Source organism: Nomascus leucogenys, chromosome 6, assembly GCF_006542625.1.
Source record: "Nomascus leucogenys isolate Asia chromosome 6, Asia_NLE_v1, whole genome shotgun sequence".
Classification (NCBI taxonomy): domain Eukaryota; kingdom Metazoa; phylum Chordata; class Mammalia; order Primates; family Hylobatidae; genus Nomascus; species Nomascus leucogenys.
In genome coordinates this window covers 117,552,542-117,566,213 of record NC_044386.1, presented here as the reverse complement: position 1 = coordinate 117,566,213, position 13,672 = coordinate 117,552,542, and the positions used below count along the sequence as shown (strand labels likewise).

The window sequence follows — 13,672 nt, the reverse complement described above, 5'->3', positions numbered from 1 at the left end:
AGGTAGCATATGCTGTCAAAGGATGGAAGTACATGCAGGCACGGGCCACCGCCCCAGTCCTACCTCAACTTGTGATCCGTATTTTATTTCATACATTAGAATCAATCCATTGGGATTCTCAGGTTCCGGCCACTTTAAAAAGATGGAGTTTTCAGGCCTTGGCTCCCAGGTCACTGGCCCAGGAATGTCATCTGCTCCTTCTGTACAATTTAAACAAGGGACAAAGTTGGATTTGGGTTCCCAGGGAGGGAGGCCAACAACTGGGCTGACCTGAGAATAACGCCCCCATCCACGCAGGCAGGACGATGGAGATCAGCCACGTACACTGCCCCCGAGTGGGCGGCTCACACACAGCGGAGGGTTCAGAATCACACCAACCACACAACTTGCACGTCTCAAGATGCCACAAGATCCTCCTTTCTCCCCAGTCCCTTAACAAAAAAAGCCTGCTGCCAAGCACAGCAGGAAAATCTTGGCAACCTAAGTAACTTTCTTCTATTCTGTGCCTACCACTTGAAAAAAGAAAGCTTTGTGAAGCCATCAAACACAAGTAGCCCTGAAAAGATGCTGAATAAGCAGAAGCAGGACACGGGGCCTGCCGGCTGTGACAGGGACCCTCCGTGGCCCGTGGCTACACGCGGCAACTGCAATTTTTATGCAGGCATGAAGGATGGTCCCAAGCCCGGCCTGTGAGGAAGCTGCCGGGAGGTTGGTGCCAAGGGCAGGGCAAGCCCTCCCTGCCGGCATCAACTCCTCCAGCGGCTGACTGACCTTGCGGTGGTTCCTTTCTTGCTTTTGCTTCTTGAAGCAGTAAACAGAGTGGTGATAAGCAAAGGTCACGGCAAGTTACAGCTGGAAAAGGCACTTGAGGGGTTAGCTGGCTATGTCTCTCCTAGGAGGGCTAAGGAAACTGAGGCAGGGAGCCTGACGATTGCCTTAAGGCATGCTACAATGGACTTCAGTGCCAGGAGGACCCCACACCCCAGACTCCCGTCCCCTCCGTGCTCTTTCTACCACCTGAGGCCTCCTAAAGAAGAGGGCAGTTCTTGTTCTGTCTTTGAAGGCACCCACCTTCAAAGACAGATGAATGCCCGAGTGACAGGCAGTGTCTAACAACAAGGGAAAGCCAAAGACTAAATAAGCAAGACCAGAGGCTACTCCAGGAGTTGATCTTGGGGGGCAATGGTTACTCTGGATCAAGGCAACTAACTGGAGACATCTCTGGATATGTGAGAGCTGAGGAGGGGGCAACCCGATTTGTGTGCAAGAGGGGCAAAGGACAGCGGGGGTGCATGATGTGCACCAAGTAGCAGGTGGAGGGGGGGCCCTGCAGACAGCTCCCTGCTCCCAGCATGTTCTACAGAGAGACCAAGCTGGGAGTGGTGTCACTAGGAGAGTGTGGGCTCTGTTCCCTGGGCAGCTGGTCTACATGCCACCTGCCAATGACTGCACGTTGTTTAGCAGGCAGGCCTGAGTCGAACGGTCATGGCCCTGGGTGTCAGACCCTGTATCCATAAAACACATCTTCTCCACTAGGTTGTGAGGAAGGTGGCAATGGGGCCATACCGTACCCGCGGGCATAGTCCTTGCAAAGACGAAGTTGGAGGCGCTGCAGCCCAGCTTCTCAGCTTCGTGGTTGCAGCTGTGGATATCGATGCGGTACAATGTGAAAGGCCGAAGGTTGGAAATGACAGTTCTCTCCTTGTTATCCACTCTGCTCTCAAAGAAAGGGTACTCTGTCTCCAGCTCCTCCGGGTCGGTGATGTTGTAGGCGTCGGTGGCCGTGGTGTTCCTGCTGCGGCTGGACGTGGTGCTGTTGGCCACTTGCATGATGTCTCTCCGCTTCCTTTCAGGTCTGCAAGGAAGACAGAAATGTGGCTTTTAAGTACTTTTACCTCTTTTGTCTTTTCTATGACTTGAGTAAGAGTAACAGAAGAATCTTAACCGTGGAATAGAAGGAGCTGTTGAGCCCCCTTGGATAAGAACTCATGAATAACACAGGGCTGTCCTTCCTCATTGTCTGGCTTTCTCTACTCTGTAAGTGTCAGAATGGGCACAGAAACTCTCACCCCCACCCCCCAGCTCTCAGAGTGGTTCTTCGATCTTACCTAGAGGCAAACAGTGTCTCTGCCACTCTTGGCCAGGCAGTCCTGGCTGTGTCATCAGAACACTCAGGCTATCTGATCACAGACCTTATGGTTAAGCATTAAAGGTGGCAAACCTACCAGCTGTGCTAAGATTTATTAGGGCAGGAGGGGAGAGGTGAGGTGTGTGGCAGAGGCCCCAGAGACCTGGGGCAGAGGGATATGAAAGCCTGTGGTAGTGGCTCCTTGGATCTGCTCTGACTGTGGAAATAAAGATGCCTGGAGCCTAGCAGCAAGCAGCTCCATGGACCCCAGGGCTCTTCTTGGGGGCTCCTGCTGCAGGCCCACCCCCAACCGCAAGCGTCTGTGCTTGCTACACTCTGCGGGTCCCTGGAGCCCACCCAGGCTTCCTCCCACTCAGCAGTGAGCACCTGTGGCCTCACCAAGGTCCTGCCCATGAGAGGACAGTCTTCGTCATGGATTTGAATGGGGCCTGGAACAACCGAAAAGCAAAAGGGAGTGCATCATAAAGTCATCACAAAAAGGACATTCACACCGAAAAGGGCAGAAGAGGCATGAGGGTGCGACCCTCTAATTGCTGCTTTGGTCAAATATGAAAAAATGGGCTTTGTGGCTCCCCCTAGAAACCTTAAAACAGAATCCTAATATTTACAGGAACCAACAAAAACAAACAGAATACGAGAGGAGCACCCAGATGGAGAAAGGGCAACCCTTAGGTCAGCCACGGACCAATGGTGAGAAAACAGGGCTGAGGCGTTCAGCTGGGGTCACTGGTCTTAGGAATAGGCAAAAGGCAGGGAGCAAATGGGATGAATTCCATCTGCCCAGGGAAATGAGAAAGTCCAGAACATGGGAAGCTCATCAGTGCCATGGAGGGGACAGCGCAGCAGCAGCAGCAGAGAGGGAAAGCAAGCTCACGCAGGGAATGGAGCAGCCAGGAGCCACCTGCAGGTTCTGCTGACGCTCAGCAGGATTCTAGCTGGTCCTTAGGCCAGAACCTGGAAGGGGAGGGCAGGGGGCTTGGGGAAAGGGCCTCTGAGTCTCCCCAGTCTTCTCGGCCCAGATTCCCCTGAGGAAAACATGGTCCTTCTTTGTGTAGTAGCACACGGGGGTCCTACCAAAGGCATAAACTGCCCAACACAGATATGCTCATTCCAACAAGCAGAAAACCACAAGGTCAGGGCGTGTACATTTGCTTTCACAGTACTGGGGGAGGAAGGGTAAGGACATGAGGCTGATCATCCACAATCCTCACACTCTGCAAACCAACCAATTGGCTAACCAAGCTTCCCGGAAGGGAAAAACACAAGAAACCACATTTACTGTCAGGGAAATCTTTGTCAACACATCATCAACAAATTTCCTGCCCTCCCTTCAAAACCAACGCCAACATACACTTGTGTCTGTCAAAAGTTGCTTAGGTTTGATGCACTGCAAAATAATTCTGTGTCAAAACCCCTCTCCCAGCCCAGCCCACCCCCATTTAACTGGGATTACATCATGAAGTATACTCAGTAGTTTACTTGTTTATCAACATCACACTTTTAGGGACTGCACAGCTCTCAATGCTGATGACATCAAGGCAGTGACAAGGGGAGGGAGGTGACACAGAACATTATCTGGAAGGCAGGAACAGGGGAAGCACAATGGCCCATACATCATTTTTTGGTAAACAACTACATTTCCAAATCGTGTGCCCAACAGCAAACATTACTGCCAACTTTCCCCACTCCACCCCATGATACAACCTAGCCCTATTGGAAAACCTTTTACTTTCCAACATCTGTCAACACTTTAGCTAGTTAAACCAAACTATGTGATTTACAAAATAAAGACAGTAGTCAAAGAAAGGCATTTACTGCAAATATTGACTTCAGAAACTAGTAAGTTTTACAAACTCTAGCTTCCACTCTACTTCAAAACATACAGGATATTCTGGACAATTTACAAGGAACTAAATCTTACTTAACTGGTTTTATCCCACAAATAAATTGTTCTCAGAATGAATTGAAAGAAATCAAATCCATTTTCGGACAATTCACTTGTAAAACAGAAAGCCAGCCTTTGTGACTCAGTCATTCTCTCAGCTGGACACTCCTTCACCTGAACTCCGCCAGAACTCAGTAGGAGGCAAAAAACAAACATTAACTTCTTAAAAATTACGGCCCCTCACCACGGACAAAATATTGTCTTTATATACACCCACGAAAAGAGAGAATCACAAGTTGGACTTGTCTTAGGAGAGAGGAAGGAAGGACTCGGGGGACAGATAAACACACTTCGCAAGTGGAACAGAGGAAACTTGTTTTGAACCCAACACCACCGATGCTGTGCATTAATAACATAGTGTCAATCACAGCTCTGCCTTCACATCACTTAATCTTGTGCTACACATCTGATGAGAAAAAAACAGGTCTTGCCTTGTAACTACAACTGAAAGCAACGGGCCTTTCAGCAAAATCTTTCCAAAACCTTGACTCACAACCCGAACCTCCTGCTGATTAGTGGAACAAGACAGCAACGTAAACAAGGGCCCATGATAGAGAAAAACGAACTTCCCGCCCAGCCTGCTTTGGGACACTCTAAATCCATCCTTCCGTGTGGCGGGCAGCAGGAGCTGCCACAAGCGGAGCCTCTGCTGGTCTAGGTGGAAAGGACCACGAGAAGCAACGCAATGGAGGAGAAGAGGGGGAAAAGAGAGTCAGTGTGTGGGAATGAGGACCAGGTCCCAAACCGATTCTTAATTAATTAGGATGTTGGAGAATTCACCAAACCTCATTGAGTTCCAGTTTCCAAACCTCTCTGCAATCTTTCTAGTCCTCAAACTTTCTGCTTTCTAGGAACTACCAGTGATACAAAGATATCCTGGATAAGAAAATGGCCTTGGGCACTGAACCTCAAGGTTTACACTCAAAGCCCTGCCACCTACCAGCAGGCAGAAGACTCCCCCAACGGGGCAGGCTGGGAGAGGCCATGAGGGACTCGCAGGCCCTTCTTGCAGCTCTGGTGTTTTTTTTTTTCTTGAGATGGAGTCTTGACCTGTTGCCCAGGCTGGAGTGCAATGGTGTGATCTCAGCTCACTGCAACCTCCACCTCCCGGGTTCAAGCGATTATCCTGCCTCAGCTTCCCAAGTAGCTGGGATTACAGGTGTGCGTCACCATGCTTGGCTAATTTTTTGTATCTTTAGTAGGGACAGGGTTTCACCATGTTGCCAGGCTGGTCTCAAACGCCTGACCTTGTGATCTGCCCACCTCAGCCTCCCAAAGTGCTGGGATTACAGGCGTGAGCCACTGCACCTGGCTGCTCTGGTGGTTTTAACTTCAAGAGAGGAGGGGAGGGGAAGAAAGCCACCAAGCAATGAAGAGGCTCACCCTCAAAAGGAAATAGTGCCTCCAGTTCTAACCAGTCTTTATTTCCCCACTTTACTGATTTCTCGAAGTGAGATAGCTATTTCAACCATTTTGCAAATATCAAAATGGTCACTTTGCAGAAAAAAAAAAATCACTTTAAAAACCATTTGTTGTTACAGCCTAAGAAAGCCTCTAAGAGCAGAGTCACTGCGGAATAAATAGCCACTACAGGCTCCTCTCAGGGTCAGGGGCAGTGAGGGAAGGGAACGTGCTGGGTGGGGTGCTGGCAGCGGGGCACTGTGGGGACTGCGGGTGGGCAGCTCATGGGTACCATGCTGATTTAAATCCAACTCCTTGGCCTAGTTTTCAGGCATAAGGTCGTTTCCAAAATCTGCACTATCATCTTACAGGAAGAGGGGGCCAGGGAACACCACCGTGCTTCCATCTCCTTTCCCACACACTACTGGGCTAATCCTTTTTTGAAAGGAAAAAAAAATTGTTTAACATTTTTATTGTGTTAAAATAAAATGTTAAAACAAAATAAAATTTATGTAAGATAAAAAGTTGCCATTTTAATCATTTTAAGGGTACAATTTAGTGGCATTAATTGCATTCACAGAATGGCACAGCTATCATCATTATCTACTTCCAAAAATTTTCATCACTCCAAATAGAAAATCTAGTCGATTATGGAATAATTCCCATTCCCCTCCACACTCTATCCCCATCCCCTGGTAAACTCAAATCTACTTTCTGTCACCACACATTTGCCCACTCCATGTATTTCACACAACATAAAATCATACACTATTTGTCCTTTTGTGTCTGGCCTTGCTTCACTTGGCATGGTGTCTTCAAGGTTCATCTGTGTTGTGACATGGATCAAAATTTCCTCTTTTTATGGCTGAATAATATTCCACTGTATGGTTTGAGCTCATTTTATTGAGCCACTCACCTCTTGATGTACACTGGGTTGTTTCCGGATTTGGCTACTATGAACAGTCCTGCTATGAACATTTATTTTCTTCTGCTTTTGTCCCCACTCCCCAGAAACCAAGACCACGGCAGAGGAGCAGAGGAGCAGAGTCCCTGGGGCAGGGGCTGTGTTGCTTTGACAGGCAGAGTAACCACGCAATAAACAGCCACTGCAGGCTGTCTCCCTACACTGCTTCCCAAACTTACTTGTAAAGGATGCCTGTGGCACCTGGCTATGTTTTGAAGTCAGGCCCCTTCCAACACAGACTCTGATTCTTTTCCCTCTTGCTTCACTCCTTCTCTGTCAGGCTGAGAGAAGCAGCAGAGAGAATTGGGAAGGGCAGAGATGGACCCAACTCCTGGCCTTTCCTCTCGCCAGACAGCAGATGTCAGTACTCTTTGAGTCTCCCCTCCCTGCCTCTACCACAGGATGCCCACCTGCTCTCTGTGGGGGGTTGCAGCTGAGACAGCAGTACCTGTCACACCGGCGGCCCCAGCAACCCAAGCCCTGGTCCCTGTTCCCTTCAGGGCTGACTGGCTTCCGCAGGGACTCACTTCACCGAACCTGTCATCTTTTTCGGTTCCGTCTCAACGGCTACTGTCTCGTACCCCCCAGCTGCTGACTTACACACTACCTGGTGGGGAGAAAAAACAGAACCTGCCTGAGCAGTGGGTTTTGCCAACTGAAATTTCACATGAGCTGGGTACCTGGGCACGAAGATGGAGTTGTGCAGGAAATTCTCAAAGACTTTGCGGTACTCAGCCTCCTCCTTCTCGGCCTGCTTCTCGGCTTCGGTTTTGGGACAGGCGCAGCAAGGTCCTTTCTCTCCACCACACACCTCAGTCTTGGGGTTCTCTGTGACCTCCTCAATGTCGATGGTGCCATCGGCATACTTCCTGATGGGGATTTTGTCTTCTCGGAAAAGAAAAGCCAAAACAAGAGTGGGAATGAAAGCCATTATACATGCTTGTGAGGAAAAATAATAGCTCTCAGTACCTTTAATCAAGAAGATAGCTGGTCTCGGCCAGATGTGGTGGCTCAAGGCTATAATCCCAGCACTTTCGGAGGCCGAGGCAGGCAAATCACCTGAGGTCAGGAGTTTCAGACCAGCCTGGGCAACATGGTGAAACCCTGTCTCTACTAAAAATACAGAAATTAGCTGGGCATGGTGGTGCATGCCTGTAATCCCAGCTACTCGGAAGGCTGAGGAATGAGAAATGCTTGAACCTGGGAGGCAGAAATTGCAGTGAACCATGATCGCGCCACTGCACTCCAGCCTGGGCAACAGAGTGAGACTCTGTCTCAAAAAAAAAAAAAACAAAAAAAGAAGATAGCTGGTTTCCAATGGAGAACTACACTGTTATCTGATATGTGTAATATTAGGGCTCAGGTACATTAAAACCACAGGAATGAACGGTCACAGCCTCCGTCCAGGCCGCTGCTGCACCCTTACCTTTGGAGCAGTAATTGTGCCGGTAAAGGTAGCCGTCCTGAGGCTGCCGCTGCCAGCGCACAATGTAGTAACTCAGGTTGCCGTTGGGCAGAGAAGGAGGGTTCCACTTCACAATTAACTGAGAAGAGGAGTTCGATGCTGAAAGAACGTCCAAGGGAATGGAAGGAACTGGAAAGGGGAACAAAGAACATTCTAGAAAATGAAATGAACTTAAGATTCAGGCTATCAGACGCTCTGTGCAAGCCAACAGGAAACTGCAAGTTTGACCTGGATAAGAAAATAACAATGAACAATGAAATACAAAGTGAAAAGTGAACCGTATTTTGAAATACTACTACTTTAAATGCCAACATTTCCCTTTATAATCTATTTCCTCAGGTAATCTCTGTGAAAACAAACATTACTGAGTTGTAAATGGAAAAAGGCTGCGGGGGCACAAGCAGGGTTAGAAGAGACAATATGAAAATCTACAGCTAATTCAAACACCTGGTATTTCTCATTTGTTACAACTGCCATTCTCCACAGTGCTGAACTCCGGCAATTTCGACAACTGGTAAAATAGGCTGACTTGGATTTCATCTGAGATTTTGAATCTCTGATGGAAACGTCATGAAGCCAAATGGAAAGAGGAAGTGGAAAGGGGGCTGGAGAGTCTGTGTGTGTGAAGGAGTGTGTGTGCCCGTGTCACAGCTGTGTGTAAGAGGGATGGGGGAGAGGCAATGCAAAGAACACGGAAGTCCACCATTTCCGCAGGCACCCTTCAGTACAATGATTGAGGCATGACTCTGAAAAGCAGTTTAGAGCTGCAAATGCATGGAAGCCTCATTTCGAGCAAAGGACTCTTGTTACCAGCAGAATGAATGCCGATTATAGGCAAAGCATAGTTATCTGATCAAGCTTTACTTATGCTGACCCCTGAACCCAAACCCAGAGCTGAAGTGTGCACGAAGATCAAATGCATCCCAGAACCACTGAAATCTTGTCCTTATTGGGTCACAAAAAAGCATCAATGTTGACGGTTTTTCCAAAGCGCAGGAGACACCTTCACTGGGTATGACGTAAGCAACATGTTTGCCTAAGCCATTTTTAAAAGTTGAAAAGGGCGGACAGCTTGAGGGTGCTCCAGGTTATACAATACACACAAGGCTCTGAACATCTTTAAGGGATGATACTTTGGAAAAAGGTTATGACTAATAACTAGCGTTTTCAGAGAAAACATAACCACTTGATGCGCAGCCACTTTAGGGTTTCCAAAAATAAGTACTTCAAAAACAAACAGCTCATCCCTAGATACATTCTTATGATAGGTGTCACAAAACAGCAGAGGCAGACGACCAAGTTCTTGTCCGTGTCGGCTGCATGGAAGGACAGAGGACAAAACACAGTGAACTGACTCATTTGTACAGTGCCTGGTTTCCATCTTTGCAGAAAGGAAACAGGTTTCTTGAGAATCTGTCACAATAAGCAGATATTCCTATGTTTCCCAAATGCTACAGTGAATTGCTGGGCAGGGGTCACTTCCAAATTTTAGGATGAAGAACTCATTCTGTTGCACTGAGCCTCTGCTACACCAACCCACACCCAGGATCAGAAGCCTGTGCCAATTTTGTTTTAATAAGCACTTTACCCAGTGACATGACTGTGGCCACTTACAGGGTCATGGAAACGGGGTAGGAGGGGAGGAAGAAGCAGGCGTGCACAGCAAAAGGTTTTCCCCACCAGCATTTTCTTCTCACCCTCCTCTCTGCCATTTAAACTCATTTTGTGCTCGCTTATGGGTATTTAAAAACACCTTACCCACTAAAATAATGGCTATTATCCAAGAATGTTTATCAGTGCTACAGACTGAATGTCTGTGTCCCCCACCAAAATTCACATGTCGAAATCCTAACCCCTAAGGTGATGGAATTAGGAGGCGTGGCCTTTGGGAGGTGATTGGGTCATGGGGGTGAAGCCCTCATGAATGGAATCCGGGCCCTTCTATGACAGGCCCTGCAGAGTGCTCCCGCATCCCTGCCACCATGCAAGGACACAATGAAAAGACAGCCATCTATGAGCCAGGGAGTGGGCCCCCACCAGACACCAAATCTGCCAGCGCCTTGATCTTGCACTTTGTGGCTTCTGGAACTGTGAGAAGTACCTTTCTATTGCTTATGCCACCCAGGCTATGCTGTTTGTGACAGAAGCTCCAATGGACTAAAACAATCAGTGTCTTTAAAACTGAAGTGGATTTTCCTACTTCTAAACTAGTTTTTATATTGAAATTTTTTTTTTTTTTTTTTTTTTTTTTTTTATTTAGGTTTTAGGTAATGTCAATGTGAGTTTTTAATTTATCATTGCATGTTGATTTCCTACATTAACTTATTTAGCATTAGTGTATTCTATTGTCCTTCCAAACATAGTGTGATGTTCCCCTTCCTGTGTCCATGAGTTCTCATTGTTCAATTCCCACCTATGAGAGAGAACATGCGGTGTTTGGTTTTTTGTCCTTGCGATAGTTTACTGAGAATGATGTTTTCCAGTTTCATCCATGTCCCTACAAAGGACACGAACTCATCATTTTTTATGGCTGCATAGTATTCCATGGTGTATATGTGCCACATTTTCTTAATCCAGTCTATCGTTGTTGGACATTTGGGTTGGTTCCAACTCTTTGCTATTGTGAATAGTGCCGCAATAAACATACGTGTGCATGTGTCTTTATAGCAGCATGATTTATAGTCCTTTGGGTATATACCCAGTAATGGGATGGCTGGGTCAAATGGTATTTCTAGTTCGAGATCCCTGAGGAATCGCCACACTGACTTCCACAATGGTTGAACTAGTTTACAATCCCACCAACAGTGTAAAAGTGTTCCTATTTCTCCACATCCTCTCCAGCACCTGTTGTTTCCTGATTTTTTAATGATGGCCATTCTAACTGGTGTGAGATGGTATCTCACTGTGGTTTTGATTTGCATTTCTCTGATGGCCAGTGATGATGAGCATTTCTTCATGTGTTTTCTGGCTGCATAAATGTCTTCTTTTGAGAAGTGTCTGTTCATGTCCTCTGCCCACTTTTTGATGGGGTTGTTTGTTTTTTTCTTGAAAATTTGTTTGAGTTCGTTATAGATTCTGGATATTAGCCCTTTGTCAGATGAGTAGGTTGCAAAAATTTTCTCCCATTCTGTAGGTTGCCTGGGAGAACTACAAACCACTGCTCAATGAAATAAAAGAGGATACAAACAAATGGAAGAACATTCCATGCTCATGGGTTGGAAGAATCAATATCGTGAAAATGGCCATACTGCCCAAGGTAATTTATAGATTCAATGCCATCCCCATCAAGCTACCAATGACTTTCTTCACAGAATTGGAAAAAACTACTTTAAAGTTCATATGGAACCAAAAAAGAGCCCGCATCGCCAAGTCAATCCTAAGCCAAAAGAACAAAGCTGGAGGCATCACGCTACCTGACTTTAAACTATACTACAAGGCTACAGTAACCAAAACAGCATGGTACTGGTACCACAACAGAGACATAGATCAATGGAACAGAACAGAGCCCTCAGAAATGATGCCGCATAGCTACAACTATCTGATCTTTGACAAACCTGACAAAAATAAGAAATGGGGAAAGGATTCCCTATTTAATAAATGGTGCTGGGAAAACTGGCTAGCCATATGTAGAAAGCTGCAACTGGATCCCTTCCTTACACCTTATACAAAAATTAATTCAAGATGGATTAAAGACTTATATGTTAGACCTAAAACCATTAAAATCCTACAAGAAAACCTAGGCAATACCATTCAGGACATAGGCGTGGGCAAGGACTTCATGTCTAAAACACCAAAAGCAATGGCAACAAAAGCCAAAATCGACAAATGGGATCTCATTAAACTAAAGAGCTTCTGCACAGCAAAAGAAACTATCGATGAACAGGCAACTAGAATGGGAAAAATTTTATACTTGGAAACTATTAATGTTTGCTTTTACTGTTTCCAGATCTGGAGTTGAGAAATGAGGTGGTTTAGAACCTAAAGATAAAGGAAGGAGGAACATCATCATCAGTGAATACTTTGGATATCCACAACATACTACATCTGCAGTCTTTCAACTTTTGTTGACCTCTTTGGAACTCTACAGGCTCCAGAATGAAGATGGAAAACCAGTGAGCCACATGAATTAAGTGGAACACAGATCAGCACGGTTTCAGTTCCTGGAGGATTGAACATCAAAATAAACAAGAAAGAAGGGCAGCCGAAGATGGCTGTTTCCAGGCTGGGCCTTCCAATGAAACCAGCCCAGCACCCTGGAGGACCTGGGCTCATAGGCACAAAGCAGGAGATGATGGAAGATAGTACCGAGGCCAGAAATTGGCACGGAAGAGCCTAATTAGTGCTAGCAGTGGAGAAATGAATATGACACAGTATTACTTATTGACGAGAAAGACAACAGGCATAGCTCACTGCTAAGCCTACAGTGACACCTTGTATAAGCAAGGCCAGTGAGCTTGTGAAGTGTGGATGCTGGGGGCTTGTCTAGGCATGGATACCTGAAGCATTGGTGCGAATGTACAAGATCTCACTCTTGGCCCCACGGATGTGGTCGTTCTCCACCATGGTGAGGGTCACAGCCTTGACATAAACGGCGTACTGAGTCCAGGGCTTCAGCCCATGCAGTAAGATGCCGGGCTCCACGTCCTTGTTGGGCGGAAGGTCCACGTCCACCATGTTCCAGCTGTTGGAGCCGCAGGCGTCCTGCCCATCATACTCCGTGACATTCTTAAAGGGTCTGAAAGACAATTAAGTTCAGAGAAAGTTTGGGGCTGTGACATCTAAACCCTCAAAAATCTTCCCCAGAGGCCCAGCATGTCACACTTTCTATAATGGGAGGTATAAATAAACAAATAATCAATTAGACTTTTATAGAAGAAGAAAATGAAGTGCCTGGACTCTGGGCTTCCCCAGTCGGGCACTATAGAATTGAATGCTCTGCCTCAGGAAGAGCCAGTTCAACAGTTACTGGGATTCAATAGTTACTGCTCCTTAAGAACATACGCAAATACTATTTTTCTCTCTTCTGATTGCAGCATTTTTTCATCATTAAGAAAAAAACAAGCATAGTCAGTTAATGCAAATATCAGATATTGAAAGAAGGTAACTGTTGGAGAAAAATGACTTTCCTACAGACAAACAGAAGTAGCTTCTAAAATTCAAATTGCTCATAAACAATTCTGATACTTAAGCATCTTATAATATTCAAATATTTAGTTTCCAGATTGCCTTAGAAACTAGCATCAAGTCCTTAGTGAAACTACCAGCTGACATTGCCAAAGCACTGGTGCGACTACCAAAGAGAATACAGTACTTTGCCCAGATGCATGGTTGGGTAGACATTTTACATTTATCAGCTAAAAGGGCTGGACAGCTGCTGGCCGCTGGCTTCTGAAACAAACATTAACAGAACACTGTCTGCTGTCATGGGATGGGAGATCATGAGGGGCTCCCCTATGTACAAACTCTGAAAGCCTAGTAATCCTAAGTACCCAATTTCTCATTCATAGGACCCCAGCTCTGGCAGGAGGAAAGAGTACAAGATGCTATCATAAGGTGCCTCTGGTTCCTGCTCTTTGGAAGCCACACATCTGGGAAAGAGAACTATGGGATTAAGATGGGACCTGGGTAAGGGGGATGGCTAAGTAGACCGGGGTAGCCATCTGGACATAGGAGGCAAAGGAAGGAAGAGGGAGACCAAAGAGGGCTGCAGTCGGGAGGAATAAGCCTCGGCTGCTTAGATGGGTGAAT

The 13,672-nt window shown here is 46.5% G+C and overlaps 1 protein-coding gene across 4 annotated transcripts in view; it reads right to left on the bottom strand.

The window, feature by feature from the left end:
• IGF1R (insulin like growth factor 1 receptor) overlaps window positions 1-13,672 on the bottom strand; it is a 319,110-nt gene that overhangs the window by 41,567 nt on the left and 263,871 nt on the right. For all 4 annotated transcript variants that reach the window (XM_030815070.1, XM_030815071.1, XM_030815072.1 and 1 more), the window contains 5 exons: window positions 12,421-12,659; window positions 7,886-8,053; window positions 7,140-7,344; window positions 1,572-1,855; window positions 64-200 (listed from right to left, as the gene is read on the bottom strand). In XM_030815070.1, coding sequence (XP_030670930.1) covers window positions 64-200; window positions 1,572-1,855; window positions 7,140-7,344; window positions 7,886-8,053; window positions 12,421-12,659 — 1,033 coding nt within the window. The remainder of the gene's footprint in view (window positions 1-63; window positions 201-1,571; window positions 1,856-7,139; window positions 7,345-7,885; window positions 8,054-12,420; window positions 12,660-13,672) is intronic.